The sequence below is a fragment of the Micropterus dolomieu genome, linkage group LG08 (genome assembly GCF_021292245.1).
Source record: "Micropterus dolomieu isolate WLL.071019.BEF.003 ecotype Adirondacks linkage group LG08, ASM2129224v1, whole genome shotgun sequence".
In the NCBI taxonomy this organism is placed as follows: Eukaryota; Metazoa; Chordata; class Actinopteri; order Centrarchiformes; family Centrarchidae; genus Micropterus; species Micropterus dolomieu.
This window is the reverse complement of record NC_060157.1, coordinates 12,554,480-12,573,433: the sequence shown is the minus strand read 5'-3', so window position 1 is coordinate 12,573,433 and position 18,954 is coordinate 12,554,480. Positions and strand designations below refer to the sequence as shown.

At 40.7% G+C, this 18,954-nt stretch overlaps 3 protein-coding genes across 3 annotated transcripts; 2 read left to right on the top strand and 1 right to left on the bottom strand.

Moving 5' to 3' along the window:
• Positions 1-1,248: 1,248 nt before the first annotated feature.
• On the top strand, positions 1,249-4,852 carry ptpdc1b (protein tyrosine phosphatase domain containing 1b). The gene is made up of 10 exons (XM_046055539.1): positions 1,249-1,294; positions 1,912-2,077; positions 2,223-2,303; positions 2,425-2,543; positions 2,622-2,759; positions 2,873-3,437; positions 3,540-3,900; positions 4,203-4,385; positions 4,496-4,606; positions 4,721-4,852. The coding sequence occupies exons 1-10, from the start codon at positions 1,249-1,251 to the stop codon at positions 4,850-4,852; spliced, it is 1,902 nt and encodes a 633-aa protein (XP_045911495.1).
• Positions 4,853-5,187: 335 nt separating this feature from the next.
• fbxw12 (F-box and WD repeat domain containing 12) lies at positions 5,188-9,126 on the bottom strand. Its single transcript, XM_046057519.1, has 10 exons — positions 8,940-9,126; positions 8,785-8,822; positions 8,508-8,674; positions 8,297-8,421; positions 7,467-7,673; positions 7,206-7,370; positions 6,812-7,022; positions 5,963-6,144; positions 5,706-5,836; positions 5,188-5,512 (listed from the first exon to the last, which is right to left on the bottom strand). The coding sequence occupies exons 1-10, from the start codon at positions 9,036-9,038 to the stop codon at positions 5,413-5,415; spliced, it is 1,425 nt and encodes a 474-aa protein (XP_045913475.1). The 5' UTR covers positions 9,039-9,126; the 3' UTR covers positions 5,188-5,412.
• Positions 9,127-9,805: 679 nt separating this feature from the next.
• Positions 9,806-18,168, top strand: LOC123974694 (protein Wnt-7a). The gene is made up of 4 exons (XM_046055538.1): positions 9,806-9,849; positions 10,872-11,098; positions 13,684-13,955; positions 16,619-18,168. The coding sequence occupies exons 1-4, from the start codon at positions 9,806-9,808 to the stop codon at positions 17,099-17,101; spliced, it is 1,026 nt and encodes a 341-aa protein (XP_045911494.1). The 3' UTR covers positions 17,102-18,168.
• The last annotated feature ends 786 nt before the right edge of the window (positions 18,169-18,954 follow it).

Genomic DNA, 18,954 nt, shown 5'->3' with positions numbered 1-18,954 from the left:
TTAAAAATTCTCTGATCTCTCAAAAATCCCAAATCTATTTGTATTTATTCGCAACAATAGACATGCATATCATTAATTAAATACATGTTAGAGTCTGGTCAGGTGAACCATTGCACAGGTGTACTAATGACAATATGCGCATTAACAGACAGAATATATTGTATCATTGTATATCATAACAGTCCAGCAGAAGGCAATAGTGATGTGGTAATATGAGTTTTTGTTGAGGAGTGGGTGCTCTATTTTATACCTGCACAGTAATAAGATTAGTAGTATAATCCAGAAGGGGTCAGGAATAGCCCTGCACTCCCCCCAGAGCCGCAGACAGGAGGAACCTGTGTATGGAGGTAATTACGAAGGACACAGTCTCTGCTACTTTTCACCACATTCTTGAGGTGAACATATTTCCGTACTTGTCCCGAATCTGTCATCCTGGTGAGATCGATGGTTTTCCACAAAGGAGCACACAGGATCCTGTGGGCACTTGTGTTGCCCCACCCTGCTGCACAGGGATAATCTGAGACAAATCAAATCAAGAGAGGCTACAGGATTGACTTTCCACAGAGCTGAAGAGGGAAAGACAACGTCAGAGCTGTGGAGGTTGATGTCAGAAATCCTGGCAACTTCAGCTATGAACCATATGTTTTCTGAGATGCTGGTTACAAGCATCGCATCTCACGCACTCCAGGTAAATCTGCTTTTTAAATTAAATTGATTTGTTGTATTTATTGTTAGATTGGTTGCATTTTCTTCTTCCTTAGCTAATTCAAAGTTTATTACATTTCACATATGTCTTGAAGAGTGGAATAGAATTTTGTACTGTGATGAGCTACTGAGGCACAACTACCAGCTAACAATAGCAGCTTGCCAATCCTTCAAAATGGATTATGTCTGCTTTCCATTTGACTGAATATGATTTATGATGATATTTGATCAAAATATGTGTATTTGTAGGTGATACTCTCTAAGTTGTGTTCTCATGTATAAAAACAAATTGATCACTCAGTCTGAAACAGAGACTTTTCCAGTCCAAAATTATAAAAATCAAGAGCACTGGTTATATATGGAACATTTCCAAGTTGTGTTAGGTAACTGGTTGTAGTACTGTATTTTAGGCTTAATGTAAGGCCTACGGCACCAATTGTTCAGAATGCATATGATAAATGTGTAATATAGCGTAACGAGGTATACATGTATGTGTGCAGGCTCTGCTATGACTGTGGATGTCAGCCTGTCTGTTCATACTTTATGGCACTCGATGCAAAGACAAGAGGTGGATTTCTGATGGAATACAGTAAGTAAGGGTGGTATCCAGTCATCAATAAAATGTATCTGTTAGACTTTTACTTCACCAAAATGTTACATTAAAATGCATTCCAAGTGTGCCAGAAGAGTGGCTATTTTTACTGTAATACTCTGATGACAGACTTGCAATGCCAAACAAGGATTAGGCACCTCTAAGTGAGCACTCACCACTGATGATCTTAATTATTTACAGTAGGTGCAACAGAATAACCTTCATTTGGTGGAGTCTCTATGCTGCACTGTAGTTTCTAAGGATATGAAACCGTATAATTTAATAGTATTACACCAGTTTAAGGTACAAGGTAGATTTATCATTTTACAATACAGTTGTATAATGAGATCAAGTTGTAGTTCCCTTTATGCTTCTCACAAAAAGCAAATGTTGTATACAAAGTTGATATCCACTAGATCTGTAGGTAAATAACTAATAAGTCATAGAATTAGCAAACACTAATATTTATTATATTTTACAGAATGTACATTTTGAGAACCAATTAAATGCAATAAACATGTCTGTATATCACTTGTTATGTGACATGTTAGACCAGAGACTTTTTGTGTAATATCAGATTTTTCTTCTTTTCTTTCCCCCTATAATAACTCCAGTCAGAGCCCCCAGGGCAAAGTACACAATAGTAGGAGAAGCTATACGTTATGTCATTCCTGAACATATGCAATGCTCAATCGGCTGTGGAGGTCAAGCCTGCAAGTATGACAACCCAAGTTACTGGAGTGATGACCAACAGGCCATAAAAGGCCTCTACTCATCCTGGTACACATGCTTGTCCTACCTTAGCAGTTGTGATAGTACAACAAAACATCCAAATTATCTATTTCAGTCAAATGTTTTCATATTTTCCCTTGAGCCATGTTACTATGTAATATACACTTCACTAACTTTGTTTCAATTGCTTTAGGGTCACTGATCATCTTCTCGCTATGTCCAGACCTTCAACAGAAATCATTGAGAAGTATAACATCATTGATCAATTCAGAAGGTATACACAACTTTGTTTCATGGTCTTTCTGCAGCTTCCTGACTAAAAACACACAGCATCTGAGGAGATGAGAATAATGAAGTGCTCATGTCTTTGTTTGTGCGTGTGTGTTTGTGTCAAGGAATGATATTAAAACAGTGATCAACCTACAGATACCTGGTGAACATGCCAGCTGCGGAAACCCTCTGGAACCACAGAGCGGCTTCTCATACCGCCCAGAGGTCTTCATGGAAAACAACAGTAAGTGCTTTATGCAATTATGCTTGATGAATCTGTAGCGTTGCTCAGGTTAAATCTGAAAACAGCTTATCATTTCAGTTTATTTCTACAATTTTGGCTGGAGTGACTATGGAGTGGCCAGTCTCACCACTTTGCTGGACATAGTGAAGGTCATGGCCTTTGCACTGCAGGAAGGAAAGGTAGCAGTCCACTGTCACGCTGGTCTCGGCAGAACAGGTACTAGATTTGTAAGGAATGTTGTATGAGGCGTTTTGACTTTTCAGGACAGTCAGATCTTTGATCTGCACAATCTGACACACAATGATGTGTTTCCCCTTTTTTCTCTCCAGGTGTGCTGTTAGCAAGTTTTTTAGCCTATGCTACCAGGATGACTGCTAACCAGGCTATATTATTTGTACGTGCTAAACGCCCAAATTCCATCCAGACCCGAGGTCAGCTGCGTTGTGTCAGACAGTTTGTCCAGTTTCTTGCCCCTTTGAGGAGTGTGTTTTCCTGTGCTGAGCCTCGATACAAACCAGTAACCCTTTCCCAGTACCTGAACTGCCAGAGACACATACTGCATGGCTATGAGAGGAAGGAGCTGAGGCACCTGCCAAAGATTGTTCAGCTAGTGTCTCGGTTGCTGTTGGATATTGCAGAGAATCGACAGGTGATAGAGGAAGACATCCTGGAGGCCCCTGATATAGATGACATAGAAATGACCCTCAGGATCATTGAGAAGATGGGCCCTGAATTATTTGCAAAGGAGCCTCGCTTACCAGGTATTCCGACCTTACCTAGACATTTCCACGAGCCACCCATCTTCTACCATCGCAAAAGTCTGAGCTACAGTGAGTCCGACTTGAGACGACTGGGCTCACAGCTCAACCTCCTCACACAGCCTCTCAGCTCCTTGTCACAGAGTAATGCTGAATTGTCCATTTCCCCACCCGAGGCCACTCTCCCTGCAACCCAGTTTCAGCGTTGTAATAGCAACACATCTGAAGTCTCACACAGCTCAACAGGTTCACTCTGGCAAATCAAGAATGTAGAAAACCAAAAAGATGGATCCATTCTGCTGAAGAAAATAAAGCACAATGCCATCCAACGCAGTGAGTCTGTGGGATACAATGAATCTGACAAAAAAGGGAGCATCTTGTCCAGGTGGAAGGCAGAGCAGAGGGAAGAGCTAGTAATGAATGGGAGGAAGTGTCACGGTAGAGAAGAGGAGCTATCAGACAAATCAGAGGTGCCCTACATCACCCTGCAGTCAGAATTGTCCCTGGATGCGAGGAGGTTGCTAGTAGCACAAGCCCTGGCTGTGGACCTTTTTCTTGATGGGGAAGAGCAGCACAAGAGCAAAGTCTTGGCCTGGCAGGTAAATGGACCATACCAGTGCGGTGGTATTTATAGAAATGGCATGTGTGCATCCGAATTTATGTAAATGTTTGTTTGTCCTTCACAAGGGCACACACATTGATCCACACAGCGACTGGTATGTGACATACAAATGTCAGTTATTAATTTCAGCTTTGGTGACTCCAACGTCTTGAACAATTTCAAAGATGCTATAATGACAACAACTTAACACGTAGCTGTTATAACAGAACAAATCTGAATAGGTTGCCTCAGTCACATACAGGCAGACAGGGTCTAACATGATTGCCTGAATGTGTGCAGGCAGAACTGAACCAAGGAGGTGGCTGGGAAAGGCTGTGCATGGAGCGGGATCCCTTCATCCTCACTGGTCTCATGTGGGCATGGCTGGAGCAGCTTAAAGAGCCGGTCATCTCCGTCCAGGAAGCCAAAGCCTTCAATCCTGGCAACACTGATGCTCAAACTGTCCTCAACACACTTGACCAGGTCAGTGCATACTTGTATGTGCTGATTCACATTTGAAACAGCAAAACTACATATACATTACATTTTATATATATATATATTTATTAACTGTCCTTGTCATCTCTTCCCAGGCCCCAAAGGAAACATTAAAGTGCATACTGGATTGTATGGCTCATATGCTGATGATACCAGAAGAGGTTGAAAAGGCATTCCTGAATCGTACTATTAAGGCTTTCACCTGGGTAAGAAAACCAATACATCTGATTATTTGGAATTCATTTCAACAATTTAATTAATTTCCTCCTCGCCATTGGTTTTGTTTCGTCAACCTGAGAATCTTGTCTGCCTTTAAACAGATGGAAAATAACTCCGAGGATGGAAGCAAAACATACGAGTCCATGACTACAGTCCTACAGTGTGTCCTGGAGGACATGAGATATATGGCCGTTGAGGCAGATAAGAAGTCTATTATGTCTCCGTTCCTTTAACATAGGCACCACCAGTCATGTATATGCGGTGCACTGCCTGTACATCTGTGTTTGGAGGCATGAAAGAGAAAAGAATGCTTTTGTGCCTTGTGACAATATTATCTAATAGGTAATCTGGGCTAAATACAGACATTGGTATGGTATGCAGAGTATTGTCACTAATTCATAACTAACATGCCTCAGTAGATTCTTACCTCAGTAGTGACTGGATGTAACACTGAAGAACAGGTGACCAAAATATATTTTGCAGTAAAGTATGCCTTAAGACTGGTCACATTCAACATCGACATACCTCGCCTCCAAAAGTATAGTTATACAGTACAATATAATCCCCATTCATGTACAGACTTTTATTTTCTTAACAAGCATGTTGTTCACACAATGTATGAATGCCTTTCCCATAACATAGTGTTACATTCAGTTTCCTGTAAACATAGACATATCAAAGAGCATCCTAATGTTAGCATGTATGATTAACAGTTCATAATAAAAGCAAATGTTCCTCCTTCCAGTGGCTTGTGCAAACTGCTTGTAGGCACCGTTTTGTGGAGCAGTGGTGCTCAGGAAGTGAAAGAATAAGCTTTCAAGACATCTTTCCCATCTTTCCCTTCTGCTGAGGCCACGATGCTGGAGTAGTCACAGGCGACATGAGTGAACCCTCTGGAACAAAGGCCACAAAGCAGAAAGTAACAAAATTAGGAAATGACTGCCAAGGTAGCATGAATATATAAATCAGTGCCTCCAGAATAAAGAGAAAACACCTGTATTCAGGCAGTTGCATTACTAGTAACTGATGCTAACTTGGCTGCTGTTGATACAGCAAGCCCATACTAAAGCATACAACATATAATACCTGGACATTGTGTGAGAGCCTCCCAGTAAGTGGTATTGGCTATCAAGGGTCAACCCATGGTCTCTGTCATTTCTCCATGTCAACACTCGTAAGGAGAGGTCCTGAGATGCTGTCACCACGCGAAAGCTATCCTGTATATGTGAAGACAACACAAATTGGTCCTCTTCAGACACAGAGGGCATATTATAATGTATAAAACGACAAATTTCAACAGGTGAAGGGATATTTATTGAATTCCAAATGAGAAACCAACCTACCACACATATAGCAGAAATAGGCATCGTATGCTCTTTAAAGCTAGCAAGCAGGGCTCCTTTCAGGGAGTAGACCCACAGCCCCTGGTTAGCTGCCAACACTAAGCAGTTGCTGTCCTTGGCCTCTAGAAGGATGTGTGAAGACCAGGTGTTCAGTGGCAAGGGGAAGGTCTCCACCTGCTGGACTAAGAAGAGATTCAAAATTATGCCAGCACAAGCCTAAATGCAGTATTTAGGAAAAACCCACCTTTTAAACACCTAAACTGAACGGGATTCAATCTGCGATGTAGAGCTGATAATTGGTGTACTCTGTATTACTCCACCTCTTTAACTTACATCTATCTCAATTCAGATTTGCCTGCATTTAACCAGTAAGACCTTTGACAGAACACAGACAACAGGCGAGAACTTTCATTCAACTCTGGGTTAAACATTTATGTCAAAATAGCAATAACTAGTGTGGCAGGTTCTCTAGTGCCATTTATTCAAAATGCATCTTGGGTTGCACTGCATGCTGATCTATTGAGGCTGTGGTCAGTGGTGAAATTGGTATTTTGGACACTAAAACTCATCTTAAGATGGGTGAACATTTTTCTAATATGAATTTCATTGTAGCTGTTTTCTAAATGTCTTGAAGCATTTGGATTCCAGTCATCAATGGGAATAAGCAAAATACACAAGAACAAAAGGATTCAATTGAGCTGTATCTTTACCAGCAGCTTAAGAATACGTATAGTTGGTAGTGGGCTTTCCAATTTTCATCAACTGACCTCTCTTTTCTAATGGCTGATAAAGATTCAGTTTCATATTTTAAGCAAATTAATATCAATCTACAAACATCTCAGTCCTCACCCTGGATCTCTGACTTGTACTTGGTCTTTTTAATGCTGACATCGAAGACAGTGAGGGCTTTGTTGTTTGGGCGCTCGTTGTGGTGGATGATGGCCAGTCTGGCAGGCTGAGTGGGTATGAAGACAGCAGCCTGGCACCCAGTGACAGGCACAGACTGGCACAGAGGATCTTCGCCCTCAGACGGAGAGGTCAAACTCTCAGTATAAACCACCTGCCAACAAACAAACCCCCCCAGAAATCTAGAAAATGTATATTAATGTTTCATTGTTCTTGTATGAACACATTTTTCCCACCGTGTCTTTGCACAGAGGTGTAATAAGGTAAAACAAAAAACACAAGAACAGCCCAGAGCAAGTAACACCAATAGCAGGCAGTCAAAGAAAACAAGAAATACCTTTGGACTTAAGTCATCATTGTCTCTGGTTCCAGCTGTGATCCATTTCTTGTCAGGTGAAACAAGGAGTATGTTGACTTTAAATGTGTCACACACCATTAAACTGGACTTTTTAGTCAAAGATGAATCAGCTAGTGTACACACAGATCCCTGACTAGTTCCAACCTAGAAGACGATATAATCAGAAGCACATGTTACTTTACTAAAAAAAAAAAAAGATACTAGATTACTTTTAACCCCATAAATTCTGAGTTTACTCACAGTCAAGAACCAATTGTTGCTGACATTGTACTGTAGTAATGTACAGTGTGGAGATGCAGTAGAAAAGGAGGCCACCTCCTGGCCAGTCTGACCCTGCCAGGTCTTTATGAGGCCAGTGGAGTCTGCTGTGACCACAACTTCATGCTGTTCATCACTTACAATCCCTGTCAAGGGACTCTGCGCAGGACTGCACCACAGGAGTTCACCCTGGGAGAAAAAAGGTGCAACGTCAGGTAATTATCTCGGTGAGGGCATTTCTTACAGTTGCTTGCAGCTTTTAACCGGGGGAGGGGGGGCTAGTGGTGAAAATCTGTTTCAGTGGTGTTTAGCTGGAATGACACCTGCATACACATGGCATGCAGAGGCACATGATTACATATCACTTTGTGGCATCTCAGAACAAAGGAAAATAAAACTTGTATTGTCACAGTGCATTGTAGAAATGTAAGTTTTAGATATGGACTGATAAGGACTCACAGCATGTGACACTTAATGTGGAGTTTTACATGTTTTCTGAGACACTGTCTGCAAATACTGTATGAAAGTTATCCAATCAATTTAAGACAGATGGAAAGAAAAACTAAATATAAAACTTTTAGGTACATTTACATTTACTCATTTAGCTGACGCCTTTTACCCAAAACGACTAACAATTGCTGTATGTCAGAGGTTGCATGCCTTACATGCAATATACAGAAAATGTTGATTAAGTAGATCAATATTCAATCAAACTCTGCCTCTAAACGAGACAACATCTTCTATTTTTGTCTACATTTTAACATGATTACACTGGGAATGGATGATGTGCTGAAGGTGTTAGTTGCACTGACATTTTGGATGTTCCATACTCGGACTGTCCCATCAGTAGAGGCGCTGCACACTGTGACACTGCTGTTGCAGAGGTCAGGGAGCTGAGCTGAATTCCGCTGCAGGTACACCAACCCTACCACCCTGCCTGATGGACATCACGTCAGACACGAACAATGGGACGAGAGACATGATGAAGGCGTGCACAGGCGAATGCAGACAGAGACAGCATACCTGTGTGTCCTCTGAGACTTTTGCAGGTATAACCTCCAGATCGGCCTTTCGTCATCTTCGTCTCTACGTGGCAACGTCGCAGTAAGTATCTCTTCCACGAGCGATTCACGTCTTCCCTCCCCAACACTGTAAAGTTACAGAAACTCCAGCGCTGCCGACACATCCTCCTGAGGGGACCACGCGAAATCACCCGGATGTTTATATAACGTTATGGTTTGATTTTACAAGTGCTCAATTGTCTTTGACGTTGAAAAAGATAGAAATGAAAGTAACTCACCTCCATAACCAGGGAGTCTCTGCAGCTTCATGCCAATCCTGAAATATACCAGTAATCAGGCACAAGTCAAGACAATTTAAAGGAATTATAATAGGCTCGCTCTTTTTGCATATTAGCTAGGCCCACTTCCGCATTTTGGAAACTCCTTTACGTACCTTACACACACTGGAGGCACTGATTAAATCTTCCTCGGCCAGGAATGTAAAAATATGAATAAGGCAATCACCGATCAAGTGCGGGTGATGAAGGTCCATACTGACATCTATAATATAACACTCCCCTCACCAACTACCTTCCTATGCTATGTCAAAGCGGTTGCAGTTCCAAGTGTGGGCAAGCTACGGAAAGAATCTAGGGACAAAGTGGGGTAGTTTGTTTTTAGCCTGCAGTTGCTTCCCTGTGCCACCAGATGTCGCCATTATAAAAGGCAGGTGATCCAGAGAACCGACGTCAGAGGCGTACTGCAGGTAAGGCGCACCAGATGCATTATAAACCTAGAAGTAGATGAGTTATACGTTTGAATATGAAAATTAAAAAAACCAAATGACATAAATGCATGTATTAAATCTCATAAATATATGATTTCATCGCCTGTATCATTCAGACGGAGTCTATTTCTGAGGTAATTTGAAATAAATGCATCTAGCCTACTTTTAGAAAAATCAGTGCATATTCCTCCTTGTTTTACCATTGTTTATCTGCAGCTTGTTGTGATGCTTCCTTTTTGGAAAAGTGTGGATTTTTTAATTTATTTTTATTTCAGTCAAGCAGAACTGGAAACATCTGCATAAAAATAACCTCATGGTCACATTAACCACATGACCCACTTAATAACAAAATAAAAAGCCACCCCAATCAGTCAAGGTGAATTCACAGCAGAGGAGTGTGTGTGTGTGTGTGTGTGTGTGTGTGTGTGTGTGTGTGTACGTGCGTGCGCGCCCACGTGTGTGTGTTTCGAGATTCAGCCCTGGCGGGATTCTTCAGCAGGGCCCCATGTCTCCTGTGAACACGCCCCAGATAGATGAGCCAGATATATAGCCAAGACCTGCGGGTAGCAGAGGAACTGTGAGAAAGAGATAATCGCACTTGCTCACCCCAAGGGTTACCTGTGACACCCTCGCAATGACAAGCGGGCCCAGCGAAAGGGGTCCACGTAAAGGGAGTTTGGATGATACCCTAAACTGCTATCTGTAAAAGTTCCCGAGCGTGTACTATTTTTTTTAAATGCTTTTCGTCATTTTGGAGTTCCTTTGGAGTTACCTGGGCTGTGATCGATCGGAGAATAAGCGCACCGAGTTATTCATCAGCTCTGCAAATCCTTGCATGAAACTGAGAGCGCGGCCGCAATGAGTCGGAGAACACGACGCTGGATTTTAAGAGTTTTACTTTGTTTAGGAATTGTTTATTTGAAAATTGGGTGAGCTGCGCTTATTTGACTTCTAATTAGCGTGTTGTGGGTTCTCAAACACAAAAGACTTTAATAACTGAAGAATGACAATGTTGGTGGTGTTTCAAAACCGCCGATTATATCCCATATTTGCTCAAAAGCAGATAGTAAACGATAAATAAAACATTAAAGGAAGAGCGTGCACGTACACAGTTAGACTAGTGGTAACTGCGTCGTTATCACTAAATGACATTTCCTTCATTATACCTTTAATGTTGGTTAAACTCATAATAATTCAAAGTATGCCTTTAAGCCTTTAATTCACTGAATAAATCTAGTGGTGCATCGTAGCCCAGACATGTTTTAAGATCCCTTTTTAAAGTGAAACAAATATTTTTGGCGATCCTTCCATCTGTTAAAATGCAATTATCCCTGTAAAACTGTCTGTTTCCCACAAGGATGTAGCCTATTCAGTAAATTATCTGGATTATAACAACCAGATACTCTTAAATATAGTAGGCCTAATAATGATAATAAAATAATAATACATACAACTGTGGGATGCATTTGACTTTAAGAGGTTGTGTAAACTCTTTAAAGGTGAAAAGAAAATTTCAACAACAAAAAATATTAGAATGGGGGAAAAAAATAAATGTTTGGTGGATACTTTTTCTCAGTCATATCCATCTTCCGTTCACAGTGGCTTCTCCTCGGTGGTGGCCCTAGGTGCAAGCATAATCTGTAACAAGATCCCCGGTTTGGCCCCCAGACAACGGATTATCTGCCAGAGTCGCCCCGATGCCATTATCGTCATCGGAGAGGGAGCCCAAATGGGCATCAACGAGTGTCAGTTTCAGTTCAAAAACGGGCGCTGGAACTGCTCTGCGCTTGGAGAGAGGACAGTCTTCGGAAAAGAGTTGAAAGTGGGTATGTTGCTGTCTGTTAAAGTTTGCTTACGATTTGAAACTTGTTTTTCCCAGCAGTAAACACATCTATTAACCACCTGGCACTTAGATGCATAGCATTTGTGCGCGTGGTCTTTTGTGATTTCCTTCAAAAGTGGTTACTCATATGTAGAAAACAATTGCAAAGTGAATTGCAAGATTTAGGCCTATCAAGAAATCAAATTATGACCTGATGCTGATAAAAAAAATGCATCCATTTGTAAAGTCATGATCTTGACATACATCCTTTCCAAATATAATCAAATACCATAGTATAGGAGCCAGTGTAATTTACATCAGGCCCAGTTTTTCTCCAGGCATTTCATTGAGTAGGGGTTGTTCTGAGTATGTATAAAAGGTATCTGAAGCCAGCACTGTAACAAAGCTCTTGTGAATGTTTGCAGCCTTTCTTTTCAGCCCGGCAGAGTCTCTGGAGACACATTTTCACTGGTCTTTATCCTGTCTTGTGATGGGTGCTGTGGCTCTCACTGTGAGGACGTAGATCTTACCACGGGTATAAGTTACAATGGTGCAAAGCCAAGAGGAAAGCAAGACCAGAGAGTACTAAATTAGAGAAACAAATTAGTTAAAATCAATGTTTCTACCACTGAGACAGAAGTCTCCTGTAAAGAGTAGATGCACTTCAGGAGATTCTGAAATCATGGCTGGAATTTTGTGGCTTGTGGAAGGTGGATTAAAGATGGGTAGCTATTGATGATACCAATACCAGGAAGACGTAACAAGGTTTAATTAAGTATAATGATTGTATTATGATGCCTTAATGGCTGCAGTCAGTGTAAGGAGTCTGAGAACCCTATAGGTGGATTTGTAAAACCATTTTAATAAAAAAACCTTCAAAGAACTTTTCATACATTTTCATTTTGTCCTGGGCCAGAACTATTGAGGTAAAACAAAAAATACCCATACAAATACCCATATACACAATGGTCAGTAGCTTGGACCAGCTGTTGGAGGCCATCTTGCCTGCTGCTGTTGAAAAAAAAAGGATTATCTCTTCATGCTGTTGAAGTGAACACAGTGGTATTTGACAATCTGTTCCTTTATGAATAAGGGGTTTTAGCTCATCAAGAGTCCTGGTCTTTCCAAGACAGAAGTTTAAGTCTATGGCCTGGACAGCCATACCAAATAGATTTGTCTCACTGATCAGATTAGTGAAGAGGACCAATGGTTGGAAATGAATGCCATTGTTGATGCCCAGGCGGAGTGGAGCTGTATAGCTTGCAATTGTTCTTAAAGCAAAGGAAGAATGACCGGCGAACTGACATAATGCATTATGGGTAATGCAAGGTGCATCAGCTTTGAGCCATTTTAGGCCTAAACTATGTTTGTGCTTGAACTTTGCAATTATGCTAAGCTGAATGAGATGAGGTCCATATAAAGAGGCTGGATGACTCTGCAGAGATGAAAGAGAAACAAACAATGAACTGGTATTACTAGTTCAACTTATACAGACTTTTGAATTCTACTCTCTATTTAATATCTTCAACCTCTCATTACAAGGTTATGAAGGATTCATACCATCTCTTGTGGTGAATGCACTCAGTACTGCAGGGGAAAAATTAACAACGATGCAGTCAGAACTGACTGACTGCACTGACACACCTTCTTTTTTGGCTCAGAGCCCATTGAGTCCATAAAAACGTCCACATAATTGATGCCTCAATATGAGTTTTTTTTTTCAATGGCAAGTGCACACATCCAAGATGTTTATCAAAAACATGGCCACTTTGCATAGGGAACCGAGCAGCAGGAGGAAGCACAAAGACGGTATGATGTTTGTATTGAACAAACAGAGACAAGATGAGTTTATTTACACACAGATGTGATGGATGTTATAACCAGGAGTTTCCTGTTTGCATGATAATGAATCACAGATCTGGGAATTAAATCATGCTACTTCTATGAATATTCATCTTCATTACATTATGGGCTGCTTTCACATTGTATTAGAAGTTAAAAAGATTGCTTTGTTTGCATTAAGGCTTTGAGTAAGATATATTAGACTTTCTCCTTGTAGTATTTTTCTCTTGGCTTATTATTTGACTTGAGGACTTTGTATCGGGATCTGTCCGTATGAGTCCTGTCAGATTAACCTTTACTTATTTGTCGATATTTCCGCGTGTGTAAATGATTTGTTAGCTGGACTTGGGCGAGATAACGACAGGATGAAGATTCTGATGTCAGTGCCTTATGCGTTTACACAGAATGTGTCCGTTTGTGAGCAGATCAATAGCCCTTCCTTGACAACCCTCTTATTCATGCAGCTTTGTTGACTATACTCTCTTTGGCCATTTTGGTTCATGGGCAGGACAGTTTCCAGGTCAGGTTTCAAAACCCTGGAGCCCTTGAGTGATATGTCAGTAAGACTGTGATTTAAGCACACATACTGTTAATAATTAATGTTGTTTCCTATTTAAAAATCCTGTTACGTACTTCTTGTATTCCCCTTAAACTGGAGGAGAAACACCATGACATTATCTATTTCAAAAAATCTCACGGTACACCTGTAACATTTTATTCATCACCTTTTTTTTCCTGCTCTGCTAGGCAGTAAAGAGGCTGCATTCACCTACGCCATCATTGCAGCAGGGGTGGCACATGCCATCACAGCCGCCTGTACACAGGGGAATCTGAGTGACTGTAGCTGTGATAAGGAGAAGCAGGGTTTCTACAGTAAAGACCAAGGCTGGAAGTGGGGAGGCTGCTCGGCTGACATCAGCTACGGCCTGGGCTTCTCCAAAGTATTTATCGACGCTCGGGAAGTCAAGCAGAATGCAAGGACACTCATGAACCTCCATAATAATGAGGTGGGACGCAAGGTAAGTGGTTAGCAATAGGATCATATCTCTTTTTTTCAGCTGAATAACTTTATAGATGACAGAATTTGTTCCCATCTCCAAATAAAAGTTTTCATTGAGAAAATAAGAGAAGACAAATTGAGGCTGGCCTCAGTTACTGTTAATAGTCTCTGCCATGATGTGGTGTGGGTGAACCTTGCCAAAGATCTGGGCAGTGGGGCCAAGATTGAACAAGCAGTGGAAGAAAAGGCTGCTTTTAGGGGAAGAACTGTCTAAGTGGCAGTGTTTGATTTCAACCCAGATCCCTGCCCTGAAAACAGATTGACACTGTACAAAAAGGCATTAGCCCAGTCCCCCCATGCTTTGCACCACTGGGACAGTATAAAGTTACCTTTATGACAATCTCCAGCCACTATTTCCCTAATATGATAAACCCACATCAGGTGCAATGTGCTTGTACATGCACCGCAAAGGTGTTAACTGTTTGGTTACTAGCAGTGGTAAATGGAGTATTCAGATGCTTTACTTAAGTAAAAGTACTAATACCACAGTGTAAAAATACAAGTAAAAGAACTGTATTAAAAATGTTACTTAAATGTAAAAGTGTATAAAGTATAATCAGAATAAATGTCCCTTATGACTGTTCTATATTATATCATTATATTATTATTAATCACGTATTAATGTCAAAGCAGGATTTTACTGTTGTAGTTAGTTGAGGTGGAGCTCATTTTGAACAATTTTGTTTTCGAAAAAGCAGCAAATCTTCACATTTGCGAAGAAATGTTTTACATGAAAAATGACTTAAATGATGAAAATAGATGCCAATTAATTTTCTGTCAACAAATCGTTTCAGCCATACTTGTAAAAACTGTTGGGTAGTGTAATTTATAATAGAGCATCATATTTTATAAACTCTTCAAAAGTTTTGTGCTGAAAACACTTAATTTCTAAAGTCATTTGTAACTTAATGACAAATGTAATGAAAAAAAAAGTACAATACTTTCCTCTGAGATGTAGTGGAGTAGGAGTAAGAAATGGCATGAAAAACAAATACTCAAGTAAAGTACAAGTACCTCAAATTTGTACTTAAGAAAAGTACTTGAGTAAATGTACTTAGTTACTGTCATCCACTGGTTAGATGGGTTTGATCATCATTGAGTAAAATGTGTCTCCACTGCTGTATAGAAGAGTGTATGTAGTGTTATATGTACTCCACCTGCACTCAGAGGACCGCTAATCCACAGTTTCAATTCAGTCATTCGGTTTTAATATACTATGCAATTGGCCATGCTTACTGCCAGACAATAGTAAAAAAATAATAAACTTTAGCAGGAAAGGATGGCGTTCATGATGTGTTCACCTGCTCATTTGATGGCTTTTCTGCATGCATGGCTGCAGAACACTGCAGAGTGACAAAGAGACTCCAGTAAGTCTAGGCGTTAGAGATTGAGTGGAATAATGTGCCAAACAGCTAAAGTGAGGTAGGGGTAAGTAAAGAATAGAGAAGCAGCTTTGCCAAAGTTGACCCATATCCTCTCTCTCTCTCCGTCTCACTGTGCCAAAATAGCCTGATTCACACAACCAACACGTCTTTCCCCACACAGTCTTAAAAGCCTCCGTACACACAATTGTACCTAGTAGATCGTTTTCTACGTGCATTTCAGGACCATGAATTCAAATGGGCTTATGTGAACATCTAAATTGCCTCGCGGGGAAAACACTGTATTGTGGATTCAAACTTTGCAGTTTTCCTTTGTTTCTCTTCTTTATGCTAACATGGCTTCCCTATTTTGATAGTTACACCCCACCTCCTCCTTTATTTATGCTAATCAAAAGCAGTGACACTGAGCAGGAGCGCAGTTCACGGCTCCCTGAGCGAAGACGTCCAGACAAAGGCTGTCACAAGTGTTGGTCACAGAACAACTGATGGATTAGGGAGTTGAAGCCAAAGGTTTTATGAAGTGGTTTACTCAGGGAAAAGTTGTTTTTTCAGTTCTTGTTCACACGTTCGTATTTGTGTTTTATTGTTACAGTTTACTTGCCAGGAACGCAGAGGCATAAATATCTTGTCAATGGCTTTAGGAGACCATATTGTGTACATACACTCCCAGCATTATAGCAAAAGGAAATTGTAATTGACCTTGTTGCTAAAGAAAATTCCAGTTTCAGTCAATGGCACTTCTCTTTGTCATCAGTTTGGGGTTTAGCAGTAATCCTAGTCACTCGGCGCCTCTTGACATTTATATGTTGTGTGTGGTAACTACACACACAGAGCCTGAAATCTGATACATTATTTTGGCTTCTGTGTATATGGTATCACATGGCTATGTGGTGAGGCTGTATTTAATCCCAGACTGAAGTATATTTGTCAGTCACATTGTTATCAAGTTGCACGTTTGTCACTTGGCTTGACTGTTTGAAATGCGCCAGGGTTTCAGAATGTATGTGGACATTGCATGAATTGCAATTTAGCCGCTTAAATTGTAAAAAAATATAAATGTACAACACAATCATATTGTGTGAAATCATTATTATAGTAAATGACATGATAATTGTTTTTAATAGTCTGGTACAGCTGTTATTAATCTATCACGAGAGTCTAACTGTCACTCATCATTGGCATGTTTTTACACTTACTGGTTGTACTTTACTACGTTACTAAGTTGTTTTTCTGTGTCTAGATCCTGGAGAAGAACATGCGACTGGAATGCAAGTGTCATGGTGTCTCAGGCTCCTGCACCACCAAAACCTGCTGGACTACACTTCCCAAGTTCCGCGAGCTCGGCTACATTCTCAAGGAGAAGTATGCCCATGCTGTGCACGTGGAACCAATCAAAGCCAGCCGCAACAAGCGCCCTAAATTCCTCAAGATTAAGAAGCCTTACTCTTACCGGAAGCCTATGGATACAGACCTGGTGTACATAGACAAGTCACCTAACTACTGTGAGGCGGACCCTATGACGGGGAGCTTGGGAACACAGGGCAGGGTGTGTAACAAGACTATGATGCAGCACATCAGCGGCTGTGACTTGATGTGCTGTGGCCGGGGATACAACACACACCAGTACTCCCGCGTCTGGCAGTGCAACTGCAAGTTCCTGTGGTGCTGCTATGTTAAATGCAACACCTGCAGTGAGAGGACAGAGGTGTACACATGCAAATGAGAATATTTATTGGATGGTGTGTGTGTGTGTGTGTGTGATGTTTGTTTGTGAACACGTGGGTTCATGTCTTTGTGTTTTCATGGACAAATTGGAACAGATAAACTTTACTCATACGTAATGAGGAACTACTGTACTGCGCATACAGTAATCTGAAGATGGGGCGTCATGGTTCTTTTGCACACAAAGCTCTTCACCCATCTTCTTGGACTGTTGCCTTTGTTGGGCTGGCTAAACACCCTTAGGGAAAAACTGCACCCTGGCATGTGGGACTGGGTGACCACGGTTGTGAGCCTATGAAGCAAGATGTCAAGACTTTAAGCTATATGGACATGTTGTGACAAATTGACTTTGCCAATGCAAATGAATTATGGTGGATGTGATTGCTGGGCAGGACACTCTGCTGTAGCTCTCACTCTGTGCACAGATGAAATGACACAGCCATTTGGAATATTTAACATACTGTATTTAGAGAATGAAAATAATTAATATTAATTTATTCTATAAAAAACTACTGATTTTATCCATTATGGATCAACAATAACTAAATGTTGGGAGGTTTTAGTTTATTAAAACAATCAAAACGTGTCCATGGTTAACACACTGGATTTGAACATGCCTGGAATAATGCGTGTTTTAGAATATTGTTGCAGATGAAACTGCTGTAGGCTACTCACATTAACCTTCTGACCCTCTCATGACTTTGTCTTCCCTCTGTTTGCTGCTAGTCTAGAGAATCCAACTTGTTGAGGTAGAAGGCTGTGCGCTCTACTGACTGTCTTCAATGGCATTGCTTACTTCAAGCCGATTTAGCTTAACAGGACTTATTCACTGATCTAAAACATGGGCACATTTTCCACTTTTGGTAAATATTGGTTAATAGAGTATATTTTGTAAAAGCCTATTTTTATATGAATGTCTTATTTATATCTTTTGCATATTCATTGTCAAGTCCCTGACACCTGTTCTGAAATCCTTGTGAAAAAAAGCTGATATATGTAAGTTGGCCCCTGCTGTCACTGCCATAGTTGTATATTGTAAGTGATAGAAACTGTTTATATGTGTCTGTGTTCAACCGTCTTTGTTTACTGCATTTCATGACTACTACTGATGGAATACAGGAACAGAATAACACTAACAAGACATGATTTCCATTATTGCTTCCTCATAAATCAAGCCTCACTCGTATCATGACAAAAGAACAAATGGGAATGTCATATCATAAAGAGAAAAACCTACAAAGAAGTTTTGCAAGGATAAAATATACTTTCACTTGCTGTAAATGGCTAAATAACAGTAAAAAACTAGTCTATGAAGTGATTGAAAATTGAAGGAAAGAAATTTTTTTTGCCATATACTCAACATAGCAGTGGATGGTTGAACTTTTATGACATAAATTACCGTAACTGCTAAATTGACCGTTGGTGTCATTAGTTCTACATTCAAATGAACATAAAAGTAAATCTTTATTAATGGTGGCGATATTGTGGTTTGATCACCATGGGGCAATCCTAAAGTCATAAAATACAAATTCTCAAATATATGGTCACCATGGAGATAAATCAGTTTTCAAAGTGCTTATCCTACAAGTACAATGTGTGCGTTACTTGGCCGCAGAAAGAGAGACGTCCTTTGAGAGGGGAAAGTTATTCAGGCTTAATTGAGGGCCCATCTTGCAGACTGGGAAGCAGTTGAATGTGTCAGAGGAGAAAAGTGTTTTCGCTCTAATGGTAGGGTACCAGTGTAATTGATGAGACTGGTTGGGCAGACTGTCATGGTGATGACTTGCTCAGTCGGGGGAGTGGGAGCTGTCAGGTGATAGATGACTCGCACATCTGCTTCATTCACTCCTGGGC

Coding starts and splice junctions, on each gene's coding strand:
- fbxw12 (XM_046057519.1), bottom strand. CDS start 9,038: ATGGACCTTCATCACCCGCACTTGATCGGTGATTGCCTTATTCATATT. Junction 8,823..8,939: donor GTGCCTCCAGTGTGTGTAAG/GTACGTAAAGGA, acceptor GGTATATTTCAG/GATTGGCATGAAGCTGCAGA. Junction 7,674..8,296: donor GAGTATGGAACATCCAAAAT/GTCAGTGCAACT, acceptor TTTTTCTCCCAG/GGTGAACTCCTGTGGTGCAG.
- LOC123974694 (XM_046055538.1), top strand. CDS start 9,806: ATGAGCCAGATATATAGCCAAGACCTGCGGGTAGCAGAGGAACT. Junction 9,850..10,871: donor CTGCGGGTAGCAGAGGAACT/GTGAGAAAGAGA, acceptor TTCCGTTCACAG/TGGCTTCTCCTCGGTGGTGG. Junction 11,099..13,683: donor CGGAAAAGAGTTGAAAGTGG/GTATGTTGCTGT, acceptor CTGCTCTGCTAG/GCAGTAAAGAGGCTGCATTC.
- ptpdc1b (XM_046055539.1), top strand. CDS start 1,249: ATGGCACTCGATGCAAAGACAAGAGGTGGATTTCTGATGGAATACA. Junction 2,078..2,222: donor AAAGGCCTCTACTCATCCTG/GTACACATGCTT, acceptor CAATTGCTTTAG/GGTCACTGATCATCTTCTCG. Junction 2,544..2,621: donor GGTCTTCATGGAAAACAACA/GTAAGTGCTTTA, acceptor TTATCATTTCAG/TTTATTTCTACAATTTTGGC.